Below are 19,422 nucleotides of genomic sequence, written 5' to 3' on the forward strand. Positions count from 1 at the left end.
GCCTGCGCGGCGCGCGCTGCCGAGGGACTCCCCCGGGTCCCGGCCCGATGGTCTCGCCCGGCGCGGCGCGCGCGGGAGCCTGGGGGGGGGGGGGGGGCGGGGGCGGGGCGGGGCGGGGCGGGGCGGCGCCTATAAACGCGGTTGGGGGCGGGGCGCGCGCGTCAGTCGGCGCCGCGCTGAGAGGAGCTCGCGTCTGCTTCCCGCGCCGCCGGACCCCGGAGCCCCGCTCGCCGCGTCGCCATGGCCTACAGGCCGCGAAGCCCCGCCGCCTACGAGAACCGTCGCGACAGCGACGCCAGGTGAGGTCGGGCCGCGCGCCGGGTCCCCCCGGGCGGGCGCGCGGCGGGCGGGGTCCGGACGGGGGTCCCGGGCGGGAGCCCCAGGCCACCTCGCTCTGACGCGGTCTCTCGTCGCCAGCCCTCCGCCCCCCGCGCGTTGGAGCCTCGGACGCAAGCGCACGGCCGACGGGAGGCGCCGGAAGCCCGAAGACGCCGAGGGCCTCGCAAGGCCGCCCAGCGGTCACAGACCCGAGAGGTGGGCCCTTGCGGCGGCTCCGGGGGCCTGGGCGGAGGTTCCCCGCACATGACTGACTGACTGGGGGGCGCCGGTGGGTCACCAGCAGCACCCGGGGCGCCCCTGGGGCAGCACCCCTCAATAGTCCTGGCCCCTGGGCATCACAGCAGGACTGGGAGGTCCCTGAGGATCCGAGGAGGTGTCTCAGTGACGGGTGTCAACAAAACTGGCTCAGTCTCAGTCAGCGAGCCCTGCTAGGTTCCAGGGATGGCATTGAGGGCCACCCCAAACTTCCTAGAACGTTCCAACAAGGCGAGTCAGGCTCACCCGTGAGAGAGTCGGGAAAGTTGGGTGTTGCAGCAGTCACAGAAGGTGGGCGCCAGGAGGCAAACAGGACTTAGGCTCCAGGACCCTCTCTGCACCCTGACGCTCCTGAGGCGTTTCCGGCTGAGGAGCCTTGGCCGCATCTCTGCAGCTGGCAGTTTACCTAAGTGTTTTCTAGGCTGGGCAGCGTGTTGGGGAGGTCAAGACACCCTGCCAACCGTGGTTCCTTTTTTTGTTTTGCTTATACTCTGATACAGGTGGGTCAGCAAGTCAGACAAGGTATTTCAGGGAAACAGGAGTGGCTGAAGAGTGCACGCGGGGGTGTCCGGTGGTGAAGGCCGGCATGCTCTTCAGATCCGTGGCCTCTGTCGGGATGAGATGGGAGGTGGTCCCTTGAGGATCCACACACCGGGGCCCTCAGGTGGGGATGCATTAGCTAGTATGAGGACTGGCTAGAGGAGGACAAGGGCAGGGGATGGGGGCCGCTGCCAAGTCAGGTGAAAGGGGCGCTGAAGACTGAGCAGTGGAGATGGTGTAAGGAGTGTGTAGCGGTAGGCTTCTAAGGCAGGACTCTCAATACCTGCTGATGGGTTAAGGGCTGGTGCAGGGAGGAGTCAAAGACGACTCTAGCTTTGAGACCTGGATGAAGAGGGTGGTGTGGACCAGACCTGGTCTGGGAAGGGAGTCAGTGATTAGGCTTTAAGTTTTTCAGATGACTAAAGAAAAGATAGTGAGAAAGCAGCATCTAACAGTCTGGGTTGGGAGGCACAAATTACAAATTGAGTTATCAGCATACATGGAACTTTTAAAGATTTGAGGTTACTTGGGGAAAGACGTGAGAGGAGAGGCTCTAACAGCCCTGGGGCTAGATGTGAGGAATAGGTTACTATTCAGTTGCTAAGTAGAGTTCAGCTCTTTGTGACCCCATGGACTGCGGCACTCCAGGGTTCCCCGTCCTTCACCATTTTCTGGAGTTTGCTCAAACTCATGTCCTTTGAGTTAGTGATGCCATTCAACCATCTCATCCTCTGTCGCCCCTTTCTCCTCCTGCCTTCAATCTTTCCCAGTGTTGGAGTCTTTACCAATAAGTTGGCTCTTCACATCAGGTGGCTAAAGTATTGGAGCTTCAGCATCAGTCCTTGAAATGAATATTCAGGTTTGATTTCCTTGTTGTCCAAGGGACTCTCAAGACTCTTCTCTAGCATCACAATTTGAAAGCATCAGTCCTTTGGTGCTCAGCCTTCTTTATGGGTCAACTCTAACATCTGTGCATGATTACTGGAAAAACCGTAGCTTTGACCATATGGACCTTTGTTGGCAAAGTGATGTCTCTGAATTTTAATACAGTGTTTAGGTTTGTCATAGCTTTCCTTCCCAGGAGCAAGTGTCTATTAATTTCATGGCTGCAGTAACCATCTTCAGTGAATTTGGAACCCAAGAAAATTGTTTCCCCATCTATTTGCCATAAAGTGTTGGGACCCGTTGCCATGATCTTAGTTTTTTGAACGTTGAGTTTCAAGCCAGCTTTTTCACTCTCCTCTTTCATCCTCATCAAGAGGCTCTTTAGTTCCTTCCTGTTCACTTTTTGCGATTTAAGTGGTGTCATCTGCATATCTGAGGTTATTGATATTTTCCTGGTGGTTGATTCCAGCTTGTGATTCATCCAGCCCTGCATTTCGCATAATGTGCTGTGCATATAAGTTAAATAAGCAGAGTGATGATACACAGCTTTATTGTACTCCTTTCCCAGTTTGGAACCAGTCTGTTGTTCTATATCTGGTTCTAACTGTTGCTTCTTGACCTGCATACAGGTTTCTCAGGAGGCAGGTAAGGTGGTCTGGTATTCCCATCTCTTAAGAATTTTCCACACAAGGTCTTTCAGGTAGTCAATGAAGCAGAAGTAGATGTTTTTCTGGAATTCCATTGCTTTCTCCGTGAGCCAGTCAGTGTTGACAATTTGATCTTTGGTTCTTCTGCCTTTTTTAAATTTAGCTTATACATCTGGAAGATCTTGATTTATATACTTCTTAGGCTTAGCTTGAAGGATTTGAGCGTTACCTTGCCAGCATGTGAAGTGAGCACAATTGTACAGTACTTTGAACATTTTTTGGCATTATCACAAAGCTATCTTTGAGATCAAGCTTTGACCCCTGCAGTGATCTCCCTTTTAACTGAAGACAAAATGTTAAATCCTTAACTGCTTAATTGCTCTGAAATCCCTCTGTACCCTGGGATTCCGCCTGGCTCATTGACACAGGCCTGCTTGCTCCTGTGCCAGCAGTGTTCCTGTCCTGGGGGCGTTGCCCCTGGCGTTTGTGCTGTGTGCTTTTATTCCCACAATCCCCTGTGATGGCAGTGGAGAATGCATGCAGGTTCTTGGAGAGTGGAGCCATCCACATCTCCATGGGTGTAAGAACTGATCCCTTTGGAGGGATGTTAGCTCAGTGTGTAAATAAAGCTTTATCTTCCATTTGAGCACTTTCCCCACAAGTACTCTCATCCCAAGCTAGGGTGAGGTGGTGAATGTAATTTGCCTAATCTAAAACATGAGTTTCAGTTCCACAAAAGGTAGTTTCTGTTGAGCTACCAAAATGTGAGATGGAGGAAAAGGGCATTGTTCAGTTGCCGAGTTGTGTCTGACTTTGCATCCCCACGGACTGCAGCACGCCAGATTTCCCTGTCCTTCATTATCTCCCTGAGTTTGCTCAAGCTCATGTCCATTGAGTCAGTGATGTCAACCAACCATCTCATCCTCTGTTGCCCCCTTCTCTTGCCCTCAATCTTTCCCAGGATCAGAGTCTTTTCCAATGAATGTTCAGGGTTGATTTCCTTTAGGATTGATGGTTTGATTTCCTTGCTGTCCAAGGGACTCTCAGTATTTTCAGCACCTTTAAAAAGTTGAGGCACCTGTTACGGCTTGAAATGCAGACCTGAACCTCTTGACACACTATTGAGAGTGTTGATGTCTAACCCTGGGCACACTCTGTGTCTGTGATACAATCTTGAGTCATTTTAACTTGTTTATTAATTTGATTTCAGACCCTGCCAACCATATTTATACTGTGGAAATTTGTTTTTAGGATTTGAGTTTTTCTGGTTGGGGTAACTAAGGGAAGAAGTGATAATTACGTAAGGGGATTATTCTTTGGTTATTGCTGTTGCATTTTCAAAGCATGCCATTGAGTTTTCAGCTAGAATGTATAAAATTGCTTATTGTTGCAGTTGAAGTTAGTTTTTCTTTTTGATGTACGAGTAGTGACCGACAGAAAGTTGAGGAAGAAAGATAAAAACGTGAGTTTACATCTTATCTATAAGTAACAGACATACCAACAATTCTAGCTGCCAGAATTCTTGGCATCAAGCCCCGTGCTTTCAAATTGCCTGAACCTGACTGAAGATTTCCTTGAGTTCTAGATAGACCTGAGCTCCTAGATTAAATGTATCCAACTCGAGGGGTGCCTTATCAGACCAGCCCTGATGTGGTGAGAGCACTGAAGGATGTTTTTATTCCCCACATTTTAATTATGATGTGATATGTTCTGAACCATTATTGCATGCATCTGGAAATAAATAGTAGCCGCATTTACTAGGTGTGGGTCACTCTGCTTAGCACTGAAAATGTAGTAGCTGCACTCTTTCTTTAAAATCCTTTTAAAAAAATGAAACTTTTTACAGAAAAAGTTGTGTTAGATAAGCGCACTTCTTGGTGCTGATGACAACTGTTGACTTGGTCTGCCTTTCCCTGCATGGACTGTGTCCTCATGATCTAGCTGACAGTGGCACATAGGGAGTGCACGGTTGTTTAACAGACAGAGCCCAGAGAGGCTTGGAGTGAATTGCTGGAACCCGGTGATCTAGGGAGTTAGTGGAGCTGATTACTCTGGAGCCCATTTTGTTGGCACTCTGCAAACAACCTCAGAAAATTTCCTGATGTATGATTTGAAAGGAAACTGAAAGTTGTGTCATGGTTCGAATGTGCCTTTTCGTTGTTTTGCAGCTTTACCACTCCCGAAGGCCCCAAGCCCCGTTCCAGATGCTCCGACTGGGCGAGTGCAGTGGAAGAAGATGAAATGAGGACCAGCGTCAACAAAGAAATCGCAAGGTACGTACTATAGACCACTGTGAAGTGTCATCCGTGGTGCTTTAAAGTGTATATGAAACTTGAGGCGTGTCCTGAAGTGGTGGTGGGCCCCCAGCCAGCCGCATCTCAGCTCCTGGGGACTTGGGAGAAATGTGGGTTTTCAGGCCCCACCCCAGGCCTGCTGGATGGGAAACTGGGTGGGCTTCAGCCACACCTTAAGCCTGTCAGTTGAGCCTGCCCACTGACGTTTGTGGACCAATGTCTTAGGGCTGTCCTGAGGTGGCTGTGGGTGGGCAGTGGCTGGCTGGGCTGCAGACAGCTGTGGCCGTGTGCTCTGACCTGCCACGCTGGCTGTTCCACTCCACTGGGGCGTGCGCTCTTGACTGCCACCTGCCTCAGGTAACAGCTCAGAAGTGCCAGAGTGCAGGGGGTCCCTGACTCGGGGCCTGTGAGCCCTTTGCAGGCTGGCCCTAAGTTGTGTGTGTGCAAGTTCAGTTTCAAGCTACTTCCTCTTCCTCAGCTCCTCACAGTTCAGAAGATGATGGCGTTCTCACCCCTGCTTATCTCAGGATTACGTTCTCCCTGGTGTTTTGGGGCCTTTCTTCCTTTGATAGATGCCATCCAATCCACTGAAGGAGCCTTGAGTTAAAATGCTGTGGCTTGAGATTAACTGAAGGATATTGAGCCAAGAGTCTGTTGGTTCTTAATTCAGAGGAGAAGGTCTGTCCTTACCGTAAGCAGGGAAGTGGGGCCAGGCTGCTTCCTCTCTGTCTGCAGTGGGCAGTGGTGTTCAGAGCTGCCTCCATTGGAAAGGACACAGGCACACTTGGGATTGGTTATGACCACTTAATTTCTTTCGGACCTTAAGACGTATGTGGGCAGATAATCTGCCTGGGTAGGAGAGTGAACTGGGAGTTGACAGGCTCCAGTATTTTGAATGAGTTGTATTTATATAGATGCTGGTTTTTCTCAGCTGTGAAAAGTTAGGCTGTTTAACTTGGTCTGTGCAGTTTTGTGTTTGCTCACAAGGTTTATAAGAATTCTGATCATGTGCTTGTGTATTTTTTTTTTTTTTTTCCTTTTGACCGCGCTTGCCATGCAGAATCTTGGTTCCCTGACCAAGGATTGAACCTGTGCTTCCTGCATTGGGAGTGTAGAGTCCTAACCACTGGACTGTGGAGCCCCAGTGCTGTGTGTCTTGATACCCACTGTCGCCCCTTGCTGGGGACCGTCTCCAGCACCTGTTTGATTCAAGGAGACCCTGTCTGTCTTGACTATCCTATTGTTGGACTCCTCTTTGTTCTTCTCTGGATCACACCGTTTCTGATGGAAAGCTGCTGCTTTTGAGCAGACTAGGTGATGGAGCTATCATGGTCTGCCTTACTTCCCACCAGGAGGTGAGGGGTGAGCAGTGAGCTCGCTGTATGTCAAGGCAGCTGGCTCACGCTACACACCAACAGCCTGAAAATTGGAAAATGGGCTTTAGTTATACCTGAAAGCGAAAGTGAAGTCGCTCAGTCATGTCTGACTCTTTGCAACCCTATGGGCTGCAGCCCACCAGGCTCCTCTGTCCGTGGGATTTTCCAGGCAAGAATACTGGAGTGGGTTGCCATTTTCTCAAGAGGATCTTCCCAACCCAGGGATTGAACTCCAGTCTCTAGCGTTGCAGGCAGACTCTACCCTCTGAGCCACCAGGGAATCCCTTAGTCATACCTGAAAGGGTTCCAGAAAGAATGAGATCCTACAGAAAATGATCTCATGGCCTAATGTTCCAGTTCTCACGCGATGGCTCTAGACACACATAGCCTCCTGGTATCCAGATTCACTGGGGCCCCCGCACACCTGGGACAGGGTGAGGCACCGCAGCACGTGGCGTCCTTTGGAGCCTAGCGTGAACATCTAGCGAGAGGCAGTTTCCAGGTCAGATTGTTGTGTGTTTTTTGGTTGATGACATACCTTTGCAAAGTTGGGTGTTGGTTGTTGCTGTGCTAGAAAGCAAATTCCCAGTGCATCCACAAGGAAGGAGGGTGGGGGTGGGACGGTGTGCAGTCTTCCCAAGGTGAGCAGTGCCCAACAGGCATGTGTCTCATTAATGAGTGATTGTGGTATTAGAAGTAAAGACTTCATTTCAGCTCACATTGAGTTTTTCCTGAAGGTTTCAGGGTTAAGAGAGATGTAAATTTCCATGGTCTCACTACTTAACTGGCGGCAGTAGTTTGCTTTCAGAACTGGTTGCTTTAAGTATCCTGTATGGTCTTGGCAAGTAGCCTTATCTTCTCACCAGAGAATGGTGATTGAGGGAGGTTGAAAATAAAAGAAGCCACCTTACTGTGACTGTTGCTTAATCCACTTACCAGACCACATCCTCAGAGAGGCTTTGTGGCTCTAGAAGCATTGTGTTGATTTCTGTACCTTTGTAAAAACAGCAACATTTATTTACTTTGCTCTCAGATATAAAAGGAAACTCCTCATCAATGACTTTGGAAGAGAGAGAAAGTCATCATCAGGAAGGTAAATGCTGTGTAATCATTTCTTTTCTAATTAGTAACCCTGTGACTTATTCATGAAAAATAATGTGAACGTGTGAACGTGAAATGCTGACTCTTAGTAGTATTTTCTATTTTTTCTGTTCTTCACTGATTTGAAATACGTATCCTGTACTAAATCTCCATATATTCAGAGATTCTAGACTGTTCTGGAGTTAATACAGTTTGGAAACCCAGCGGGCGAGTGCTCTGTTACTGTGCTTACACATTTTCTTATGGAATGATCTTATTTGTGAGGTTTGCTGTGTGAATTTCATTTTGTTTAGTTCGGATTCGAAGGAGTCTGTGTCTGCGTTACCAGCCGACTTGGAGACGGATGAAAGTGTCCTGATGCGGAGACAGAAGCAGATCAACTATGGGAAGAACACCATCGCCTACGACCGCTACATTAAAGAAGTCCCCAGGTAGTCTTGCGCTGCCGGCGTGGGCTGGCCAGGTCACGTGCGTAGGTGGTGAACCTGATTCTGGGTGTGGTTCACCTGCTAAGAGCTGCATTTTTAATGACCTTCAGGCACTTACATAAAGAGAAACACGTTGGTGACTGCGAGACCAAGGACACGAAGACAAGTAACATTTTCGTAATTTAGAGTGTTAGGTAACGTTTGTCAGGAATCACAGCTGTCTTGTAAATGTGAGACTGTTATGTACATGACGGGGAAAGTTCAGGTTGCAGGTTGTAAAGCTTTTTACTAGAGAAGAACGCGAGCCTTACCCAGTCTGCGTCAGCAGCTGCTTCCTGCTTCCCGCACAAGGGTGCACGGGAGCTTCACAGGTCACGGGAGCTGCTGGACTGAGTGCAGGTGTCCTTTGCTGGAGCGTGCATTGCGAGCGAAGAGCAGCCGGCGAGGCAGCGCTCTTCAGCGTGTTCACACGTGGGTCTAGGTGTGCCCCAGGCTCACCCCTCTCTCCCTGTAGGCACCTTCGACAGCCCGGCGTTCATCCCAAAACCCCCAACAAATTCAAGAAGTACAGTCGGCGGTCGTGGGACCAGCAGATCAGACTCTGGAAGGTGGCTCTGCATTTTTGGGATCCCCCCGCTGAAGAAGGATGCGATTTGCAAGAAATGTACGTCTCTGTTGGCGTCCTGTCCTCCCTCTCTGGTGATGGCAGCGGTTTTCTCTGTTGCTGTGTGGCCGTCATCCTGTGTCCTGTCTGTTCTCTCTCTGCTGTGTCTGAAGCGGGCGGTGTGGGCTCCGGGAGAGGCTGGAGGGAGCGGTGTGCTTCCTGGGTTGGACTTACTGTTTGTAGCTACAACAAACTGATCTTAGTAGAGGTACATGACGTTTTGTTTGTTTTTTAAGATAAAACATTTTGAAAAGCTTGAGTAGTTTATGTTGAGCTAGGCAGCTCAGTGAAACTCGAGCTTGATCCCCTGGTTTGGGAAGATCCCCTGGAAAAGGCAACCCACTCCAGTATTGCCTGGGAAATCCCACAGACAGAGGAGCCTGGCAGGCTACAGTCCATGGGGCACAAAGAGTTGAAGGTGACTCAGGGACTAAACACGACAAGTAGGCATGCTGTGTAGTTACTTCACTTTGCTACACGGTAGAGACTAACACTTGCTCATAAAGTAGCTATGCTCCAGTGAAAACGGGCTTCCCAGTTGGCTCAGTGGTAAAGAGTCCGCCTGCCAGTGCAGGAGATGCGGGCTCAGTTCCTGGGTCGGGAAGATCCCTGGAGAAGGAAAAACTCCAGTGTTCTTGCCTGGAGAACCCCATGGACAGAGGAGCCTAGTGTTCAGTCCACAGGGTTGCAAAAGGGTCAGATATGACTTAGTGACTGAACAGCAGTGTAAAAGTGAGAGGCTTTCTCTTTTTTACTTATGGAAGGTTTTTCTTTTTCAATTCTTTGTCTGTGGAGAAGGCCTCGGGTTGAGCTGCTGCCATGTGGTCCAGATGCTGGCTGGGCAGGGAGACGGAGGCTGGTCTGGTTGTCTCCTCAGCTCCCTCATCTGAACCTCTCCCTCCCTCAGAGACCCAGTTAGTCTTCCAGATGTCTGAGTTTCTGCTCTGAGTCAGAGACATTTATTAGAAACTGTCAGGTTTGAAACGATGTCTAATACGCATCTTTATGAAGTTGGCCTCACCTTCACAGACGCACCCGTTCTCTCTGAGCAGGAAATTGGAAACATGAGTGGTGATGTGTCGTTTGGTTGGTCAGCGTGTGTCCCCCCAAACTGGGCTTTACTGTCGTCACGTCTGTGTAGAGGGTGCTTGTGGGCGTGTATAGACAGTTGGCCTCGCGCAGGAGTGGGCAGCTTGTTGTGTGCTCTGAGCGCGGTGGGCATTGTGCCCGTGGTTGCTGCTGCCAGCGTTCCTCGGGGAGGAGTGGGGGCGTCCCCTCCTCAGGGCGGAGGAGATGCTGGGAGCGTGCGTGCGGCATGGCACTGGCGGTGTCTCACTGAACCAGCCTGGCATGCTCATCTGCACTGCGTGCCTCCTGGTCCCCTCACGTGGTGGCTGACGCGCGTGTGTTCACTGCACAGACATCCTGTGGACCTCGGGGAGATGGAGACTGAGTCTGCAGAAAGCAGCTCTGAGTCCCAGACGAGCTCTCAGGACAACTTCGTAAGTACCTTTCCCCGGGTGACTCTCCCATGAGTGTTCCAGGTTAATTGTCTATGACACATGCCCCTTGATAAACCAAAGTTTAGAATGAAATTTGATCTTGATGCTTAGAAGAAGGGGCCCTTATTTCTTTCTCTGACTTTATTGAAATGTCAGATTTGATGGATCCTCATTTTAGATTTTGGGTTCAGTCTGACTAATCGATACCACCATCTTCATTTAAAAGTAAAAGGTCTTTTCTGGTCTTGTCATTAGCGTTAATTTCAGGCTGTATAGTTCGTGCTGGTGAATTGCTGGTACAGGATCACCGGCTAGTTGTCATAAGTGGAGAGATGCTTTGGCCTAGGGGTTTCCCCACATTTGCCAATTTTTTAAAAGTACATGTTTTGGAAGTGCACTCGGTGGCCCCGCGGATCTGTCTCTTGCTTCAACAGTGCTTGGACGGAACAGACCCAGGGACGCCCCTTGCTCCAGCCTCCAACCACCCTCCAACCTTTTTTCCAGTCGCAACCTTCGGAGTCAGCCACTCAGCTGTCCGCGATCACCGGGACCAGCCACCATTTTTTAACTCCTTCTTATTACCGACCAATCATGAGCTCCCAGATTCGTCAGAATTATTCTACCGAGGTGGAGGCCGCCGTCAACCGCCTGGTTAACATGCAACTGCGGGCCTCCTACACCTACCTCTCTCTGGGCTTCTATTTCGACCGCGACGATGTGGCCCTGGAGGGTGTGGGTCACTTTTTTCGCGAATTGGCCAAGGAGAAGCGCGAGGGCGCGGAGCGTCTCTTGAAACTGCAAAACCAGTGTGGCGGCCGTGCCCTCTTCCTGGACGTGCAGAAGCCATCTCAAGATGAGTGGGGTAAAACCCAGGACGCTATGGAGGCCTCCCTGCTCGTAGAGAAGAACCTGAATCAAGCCCTGTTGGATCTGCATGGCCTGGCTTCTGCCCGCGGAGACTCCCACATCTGTGACTTCCTGGAGAACCACTTCCTAGATGAGGAAGTGAAACTCATCAAGAAGATGGGTGACCACCTGACCAACCTCCCCAGGCTGGCTGGTCCCCAGGCTGGGTTGGGCGAGTATCTCTTCGAAAGGCTCACCCTCAAGCACGACTAGGAGCTTCTGGAGACCAGTGGCCATTGAAGAACCCACCTAACATCAGGGCTGCCTGAAGCCCCTCTCTGCAGCTACTAGGCAGCTTTTTTAACACCCTGGAGCCCTCTCTCAAGCCTTGGACCATATGGAAACAATAAAGCTTTTTGCAGCATATAAAAAATAAATAAATAAATAAAAGTACATGTTTTGGAGTAGGAAAAAAAAAACCTCGAAAGATGAAAAGCAGTGTGCAGAATCCTTCTCTGATTCCTTGGTTACTGATTGAGTGCAAGTTCTTCTCTGCGTGTAAACAGCACTTCACAGCAAAGATGCCTTTGTTATCGCAGGGCCCGCCGCCCCCCTTCCCCCCCGGAGGCTCAGCAGTGAAGAGTCTGCCTGCAGTGCAAGCTCCATCCCTGGGTCGGGGGCAGATCCCTGGAGGAGGAAATGGCAACACTAGTATTCTTGCCTGGGAAATCCCATGGACAGAGGAGCCTGGTGGGCTGCAGTGTTTCGGGTCTCAAAAAGTCAGACATGACTGAAGTGACTGAGCTCTCACTTGTTACAGAGCCTGCTACAGTACTTGCATGTATAAATATCCTGCCCACTGAATGGAAAAACAGGTTAAAAACTAGAAGTAGTAGATGTTTTCTTGAAAAATTCAGGCTTTATATAAGACCAGCTTATACTGTGAAGAGCTGAGGAGCAGGTAAAATCAAAGTGCACGGCTGCCTTCCTGCCTGCCATCTGCCAGCCTGGTAAACAGGCACCTGTCCTTCCAGTTGTGGGGCCACCTGCACCCCCCGTCCTGTGACCGCGCGAGATGTTGGAAGTGACGCAGACACAGACATAGGAGGAGGACAGAGGTCCCGAGAGGAACACAGTTACCACGGACGCTTTTTGAGGACTAGTAACCTGGAAACTCTTCATACTGTTCATGGGGTTCTCAAGGCAAGAATACTGAAGTGGTTTGCCATTCCCTTCTCCAGTGGACCGCGTTCTGTCAGATCTCTCCACCATGACCCGCCCGTCTTGGGTGGCCCCACGGGCATGGCTTAGTTTTATTGAGTTAGACAAGGCTGTGGTCCTAGTGTGATTAGATTGACTAGTTTTCTGTGAGTATGGTTTCAGTGTGTTTGCCCTCTGATGCCCTCTTGCAACACCTACCGTCTTACTTGGGTTTCTCTTACCTTGGGCGTGGGGTATCTCTTCACGGCTGCTCCAGCAAAGCACAGCCATTGCTCCTTACCTTGGACGAGGGGTATCTCCTCACCCCCACCCTTCCTGATCTTCAGTGTGGGATAGCTCCTCTAGGCCCTCCTGCGCCCGCGCAGCCACGGCTCCTTGGATGTGGGGTTGCTCCTCTCCGCCGCCGCCCTTGGCCTCGGGCTTAGGGGCGTGGGGTAGCTCCTCCCGCCTGTCGCCCCTGGCCTCAGGCTTGGGGCGTGGGGTATCTCCTCCTGGCTGCCGCCCCTGACCTCGGACGCGGGGTAACTCCTCTCGTTGCCACCCCGACCTCAGACACGGGGTAGCTCCTCTCGGCCGTTCCTGTGCTGTCGCAGTCTGGTACTCTCGGCCACTGCCCCTGACCTTGGACGTGGGGTAACTCCTCTTGGCCGCCGCCCTTCGGGCATGGGGTCCTCCCGGCTTCTGCCCCTGACCTCGGACATGGGGTGGCTCCTCTCGGCCGCGCTATGGCGTGCCCATCGCGCGCTGTTTATTTAACTTATATGCAGAGTACATCATGAGAAACGCTGGACTGGAAGAAACACAAGCTGGAATCAAGATTGCCGGGAGAAATATCAATAATCTCAGATATGCAGATGACACCACCCTTGTGGCAGAAAGTGAAGAGGAACTCAAAGGCCTCTTGATGAAAGTGAAAGTGGAGAGTGAAAAAGTTGGCTTAAAGCTCAACGTTCAGAAAACGAAGATCATGGCATCCGGTCCCACCACTTCATGGGAAATAGATGGGGAAACAGTGGCAGACTTTATTTTTCTGGGCTCCAGAATCACTACAGATGGTGACTGCAGCCATGAAATTAAAAGACGCATACTCCTTGGAAGGAAGGTTATGACCAACCTAGATAGCATATTCAAAAGCAGAGACATTACTTTGCCAACAAAGGTTCATCTAGTCAAGGCTATGGTTTTTCCTGTGGTCATGTATGGATGTGAGAGTTGGACTGTAAAGAAAGCTGAGCGCCGATGAACTGATGCTTTTGAACTGTGGTGTTGGAGAAGACTCGAGAGTCCCTTGGACTGCAAGGAGATCCAACCGGTCCATTCTGAAGGAGATCAGCCCTGGGATTTCTTTGGAAGGAATGATGCTAAAGCTGAAACTCCAGTACTTTGGCCACCTCATGCGAAGAGTTGACTCATTGGAAAAGACTGATGCTAGGAGGGATTGGGGGCAGGAGGAGAAGGTGACGACAGAGGATGAGATGGCTGGATGGCATCACTGACTCGATGGACGTGAGTCTGAGTGAACTCCGGGAGTTGGTGATGGACAGGGAGGCCTGGTGTGCTGCGGTTCATGGGGTCGCAAAGAGTTGGACACGACTGAGTGACTGATCTGATCTGATCTGAACCTGGAAACTTATCAAATGAAAACAGGATATTTAACCACAGGAGGATCCCAGTTTAGTGGGTATTCAGATGCAGGCAGGACTACGGAGAAACCCATGCCAGAGGATCTCAGCAAGTGGTGTCCTTGATCTGCATTAAGAGTGACCTTTGTCCCAGCTCAGCAAACAGATTCTGACCAGGTTCTGACCATGCGCTTGTGATCAGACAAGTTGGGAGGGGCGGCCGTGCAGATAGAGGCGGGAGTCCCGGGGCTCCCAGGGAGAAGTGGAGGTGGGGGATGTGGGAGGCGAGAGAGCAGGCTGGGTGGGAGCAGGTGAGCCGGCAGGTCCCCCTCGGGAGCGGGAGCCGGGGGGAGCGCTGCTCAGCTGAGCACAGACGCCGCTGTGTCACTGCTGTGCACAGAAGGCCCGCTTGTTAGGACGCCACTGCCGTGCAAACAGGCTGTTCCGGCTGCCCATTTGTCCCAGTGATACTCCTTTCACAGGTCTTTTTCTCTCTTTTGATCTGGAGTTTAATCAGCGATTACATGTTTAATAGCCACATCTCTCTAATTCCCTGTAGTTTAGAGGAGTCTTCCTGCTTTCCCCCACGAGATGACTTCCTAGAGGGGTTCAGGCTCCTCGGTGGGGGGCTGTCATGTTGGCCCCTTAGATTAGGTTCAGGTTGAACACCTTGGCCCCTGTTTCGGGGTGGAGTGAGGCCGTGTCAGTCCAGGGCCAGAGCTGAGGGGGAGTCCCTATCTGGTTTCGGGCGCTTGCTGGTGGTTCTGAGCCATGGCATCGTGGCTCGTCCACATCGGCTCCCGTCACCTTGAGCATCTGCGGCTCAGAGGCCTTAAAGTGTCACTCGGTTTCTCATGGGGGAGGGTTGGGGGTTTAGGTCAGGTAAGTTTGACATTATCTGCGAATGTTAATTAACTAACTTCTGGATTCTCTCCCGGGAGTTTGCTGCATTCCTGGGGAGTCCCCAGAGGTTGAGCGGCCCTGCTCAGCGCCCTCCAGCAGCAAGTCCGGTGCCCCAGGGCCTGCTGAGACTGTGCTTCTGTCTTCCAGGACATGTTCTGCGGCACCCCCACTAAAGTCAGGCACGTGGACCACCAGGCGGAGGACGAGTTCGATTTGGAGGCCTGTTTAACCGAGCCCCTGAGAGACTTCTCAGCCATGAGCTAACCGGCGCCACCTGGAGGCCGACTGCCCAGCATGCATCCTCGTTTGTAACTGGAGGTTCCTGTTAATAGCTTGCTGTCCTCATGGTGAAGTGTTCTCGCCCCGTTTTCTTAAGAAATGTCAATTTTATGTATAGGGAGTGTACTTTGCATGTTTTAAGTTGTAAATGGGACTAAATTCGAGGAAACTAACGTGAAGCAGTCTTGCCACAACTTCAATCGCTCCATCTCCAGCACCCTTGACGTTAACCTGGGAAGTGGAGCCTAACTCTTTCCTGCTAAACATTGCAGGTGTGAAACTGCTGCTCGTCAGATGGCTGGTTTGGGTTTAACTGCGTTCTTGGGACCAGTCTAGCATCGACTTTCTTTACTGATTGTGAGAATGAGTGTTCTCATAATCGGCTCCATTACTATCTCTATGGAAAGCGTTAGGTTTCTGGCTTTTTGTCAGTATATCAAGATGGGATTTTTCCTCATACAGAGCACTGAATAGTCAAAGATATTGAGCTGATAAGTTAATGGGTTTTATGTAAGTTATACAGTCTTGGTACTTGTAAATAGCACTAAGTGGGCCTTCTATCTATAATACTCCAAAAGTTAAGGCAGCAGAGGAATTAGAAAGAATTTTTTTTTTATAATCAGTTAATTCACTTTGTAAAATGGCTGTAAATGATAATGTGTACAGATTTTCTGTTCATATATTCAGTTGTAAACTTCTTAAGACTGTTATGTTTCTATTGCTTTTGTATGGAATGACATTGCAAAAATAAAAAGAACCTTCTTTAACTGACTGTCGCCAGACAGTCTGGGTGCTGGCTGTGCTGGGAGGAGCCACTTCAGCGTCGGTCCTGGGTACATGCACGGCGAGGGTGGACACAGAGACAGTGAACGACCTCCTTTTAGTCTGTTTGCAGCTCTGCCCTGGGGTCCTGGTCACCCTGAAGCCGGGTCCAGACCTTGGGTGTGGAGCCAGCCAGGTCTTGTGTGCGCCTCTCTTGGCCCCAGTCTGCTCCTGAAGGGAGTGTGTACCCCGCGGGCACTGGGAGGCCAGGGCTTTTCCATGTCTGGGGACCAGGGCTGTACAGTCCACCCTGCAGCCCAAGGAGCTGCCCGCCACGATGCGTCTCTGCAGCTCTGCCCGCAGCTGTGCCCACCTCCTTGGAAGTGACACGGCTCCCTTTAAGCAAGGGGTGGGCTCTCACCACTGTGTTCAAAGTGCTTTGCGGGGGCAGAAGCCCTTCCTGGTCTCGTCACTCGTGCGGACCTCGCGCTGTCCAGCAGCCTCACGGACAGGGGGACACAGACTGGCGCTCTAAGCCTGCGCTCAGGTACTTGGGGACAGAGAGTGAATGTGGCATCAGGTCACAGGGCAGGACGGCTGCCAGGCAGGGTGGAGGTTGAGAGACGCCTGAGTGCCCTGGGAGCCAGATGTGCCACGGAAGCTGGGAGCATTGGCCCCAGGGTGCGACCAGCACAGAGGCCCAGATGTGGGAGGGCGGTGACCAGACTGTCCGCGCTCCCGAGGGGCTCGGCTGGGGGTGCAGGGTGGGGGTCCCTCAGGGCCTGGGAGGGGAGGGGGCGCTGGGAACCGAAGCAAAGCGGACCCATGCTCCATAGTGACCACTGGCAGCCCTGTGCACACGGGTGGAAGACGGACCTATGGGCTGGACAGGGTTTCTAGGCAGAGCCGCAGAGGTGCCTCTGCTAGCCCGGCTCCTGGGGGGCGGGGGCGCTGTCTAGCTGGGGGCGGGCCCTTCCTGGTCCCGGCCCGTCTTCCCCAGAGGTGGCAGAGGGAGGTCCTTAGTGAAGCAGAGCAGGCTGTCAGCACCGTGGAACTGGAGAGCCTTCCCATCTGAGACACACAGGACCCTGTTCCAAGGCAGAGAGGGCTTATTCCGAGGAGCCCTCCTGCGTGCCCACTCTGGGGTCCCCCAGATGGGAGTGGTTGCAGCAGTGGCCCCAGGCTCGGCCCATCGCATGTCGGAGCGTGTGTGACGGGGCCTGGGGACAGTGCAGGTAAGTTGTCTGTCGTTCAGGTGTCCTCAGACCCTGAGGACCTTCACCTTGGGGCCTGTATTTAGGGGACTCCGTCCATCAGAGCCTGTTCCCATGATGGGAACCAGGACTTCGGGCCGGTGCTGACAGAGAGGGAGACTTGGGGGCCTTGGGAGGACTAATCTGCGGCTGTAGCGTGGATTGTGCTGGCCGTAAGGGGGGGGGGAGGAGGCAGGCTGGCTGGAGCAGAGGGTGAGGGGTATGGTCTGGGCTGGGGGTCTTGGGCAGGAGGCATGATACCTGACTCAGGTTCTAGAAGAGTCACCCCAGCTACGGCTTTGGTGTCACATCTATATTTTTAGAATGCTCTTAAGTGCCAAGGAAATCTGTCTTCAGACTTTAGTTCCTGCCTGTTAGTGCTGTTAACATAATCTGGTCTTTCCATGTGAGTGTAACAAGTAACCAATCGTCTGGGACTGACTGGTCTTTATTCTTGACTCTTGTACTTCGAACCCAGAGGTGTCAGAACTCAATTGCATTTGGCCAGCATGATTAATTCTTCACCATACCAGGCTGATTGTGATCTTGTCGCCAGCGGAGATTCATTTTCCTGTCTCCCGTGTATAGCCGTGGCCGGCTTATCGGGGCTGTCATCCGCAGCCCGTGCTGCTCCTGCGCCAGGACGTCGTCTCTTCCTGCTGGCCCGTTGGGACCCTGCCATCAAGTTGCTGACCCTCTGCCTCTCTGGGAGGAAGATGCTGATGGCGCCTCCTGCATGCGTAGGCAGCCTGCCTGAGCCAAGGGCTGCGCCTCCAGCGTGTGGTGGCTCTTCTGGTAACGGAGGGGCTACAGGAGCGTTTTTGTCCCAGGCAGGCCGACTCGAAAGCCCTCCCGGGTGAAGTCACAGGACGGCAGTAGGTGGACTGGGAGGACCTTGACATGAGCGGTTTTCTGGAACCTGGTTCGGCGAGGGGTGTGTGCCTTTTTAATCACCAGTCTGTATATTTTATGTTTAAGAATATTGAAGGGGGGCTTCCCTGGTGGCTCAGTGGTGAGGAAATCTGCCTGCCAATGCAGGACACACTGGTTCCGTCTCTGGTGTGGGAAGATCCCACATGCCGGGGAGCAGGCAACCCTGAGAGCCACGGCTGCTGAGCCTGAGCTCCGGAGCCCGGGAGCCACGGCTGCTGAGCCTGAGCTCTGGAGCCACAGCTGCTGAGCCTGAGCTCTGGAGCCACAGCTGCTGAGCCTGAGCTCTGGAGCCACAGCTGCTGAGCCTGAGCTCTGGAGCCCGGGAGCCACGGCTGCTGAGCCCGAGCTCTAGAGCCACAGCTGCTGAGCCTGAGCTCCGGAGCCTGGGAGCCATGGCTGCTGAGCCTCAGCTCTGGAGCCCAGGAGCCACAGCTGCTGAGCCTGAGCTCTAGAGCCACAGCTGCTGAGCCTGAGCTCCGGAGCCTGGGAGCCACGGCTGCTGAGCCTCAGCTCTGGAGCCCAGGAGCCACAGCTGCTGAGCCTGAGCTCTGGAGCCTGGGAGCCACGGCTGCTGAGCCCGCAAGACCCGGCCGGCGCCCGTGCTCAGCAACAGGAGGAGCCCCGCAATGAGAAGCCTGCGCACCGCCTGCTCAGTGCAACTAGAGCAGGGCCTGAGCAGCGAGGAAATAAACGCATCCATGAAACAGTATTTTTTTAAGAAAGGGAAGAATCTTGGGGACTTCCCCGGTGGTCCAGTGGTTAAGACTGAGCTCCCAATGCAGGTGGCCTGGGTTCAACCCTTCACTGGGGAACTAGATCCCATATCCCACAACTGAGACCCAGCACAGCCAAATAAATAATTTTTTTTTAAAGGAAGAGTCTTGAAGGGGACTTCCCTGGTGGTTCCGTAGCTAAGACTCTGTGCCCACAATACAGGGGACCTGGGTTCAATCCCTGGTCAAAGAACTAGATCCCGCATGCTGCAACTGAGACCCAGCACAGCCAAATAAAAAAAAAGAGTCTTGAGGATTTTTTTTGTTTCAGACTTTTGTTGCTTTCTTGTCAATGTTTGCTTTGTAATTACATAAAAATTTGTAATTTTTATGTAAAAAAAATATGGTTTTACTGGAGTCTAAGCCACTTTGTAAAACTCACACTTCAGAGATGCCTGTGGAGTTTTCCTGGAAAACCCTCAGTGCAGGGTGCAGGAAGCACAGGCTCTGGCACCGGCACTGCAGCCGACTTCCCAGAAGGCGCTGACTATGTACGGGGTCCGCAGAGCCCGCCGCCTGGTGCTTGCAGGCACGTCAGCTTGCAGCATGTGGAATGCGGCCCTGCGTCGGTGCCAGCTCCACCTTCTCTAGCCGTGTGATGGGGCCTCCACGTCCCCGTGGACAAGACCAGGTAGTAGCACCTACCAGCAGGCCAGCCCTGAGGATCACAGGAGAGAGAGCATGCGGGACCTTAACGATGTCATGACGGCAGCTGTCGCGGTGGCCGAGGGCCCCATTTAAGATGTCGGCAAAGGCCCACATCTGTTAACTCTCACCGATGGGTAGGGCGGGGTGGTCC

General features: G+C 52.3%; 1 protein-coding gene across 2 annotated transcripts; it reads left to right on the plus strand.

Annotated features, from left to right (window-relative positions):
* Positions 1–149: 149 nt before the first annotated feature.
* On the plus strand, positions 150–15,674 carry SLBP (stem-loop histone mRNA binding protein). 2 transcript variants are annotated; one of them, XM_070791945.1, is made up of 9 exons: positions 150–299; positions 418–534; positions 4,835–4,939; positions 7,370–7,429; positions 7,731–7,868; positions 8,380–8,529; positions 9,950–10,031; positions 10,536–13,897; positions 14,771–15,674. In XM_070791945.1, the coding sequence occupies exons 1-8, from the start codon at positions 241–243 to the stop codon at positions 11,148–11,150; spliced, it is 1,326 nt and encodes a 441-aa protein (XP_070648046.1). In that variant the 5' UTR covers positions 150–240; the 3' UTR covers positions 11,151–13,897; positions 14,771–15,674. The 2 variants fall into 2 exon arrangements, with proteins under 2 accessions (XP_070648046.1, XP_019818750.1); XM_019963191.2 differs by lacking the exon at positions 10,536–13,897.
* Positions 15,675–19,422: the final 3,748 nt, after the last annotated feature.

The sequence above is a fragment of the Bos indicus genome, chromosome 6 (genome assembly GCF_029378745.1).
Source record: "Bos indicus isolate NIAB-ARS_2022 breed Sahiwal x Tharparkar chromosome 6, NIAB-ARS_B.indTharparkar_mat_pri_1.0, whole genome shotgun sequence".
Taxonomy (NCBI): Eukaryota; Metazoa; Chordata; class Mammalia; order Artiodactyla; family Bovidae; genus Bos; species Bos indicus.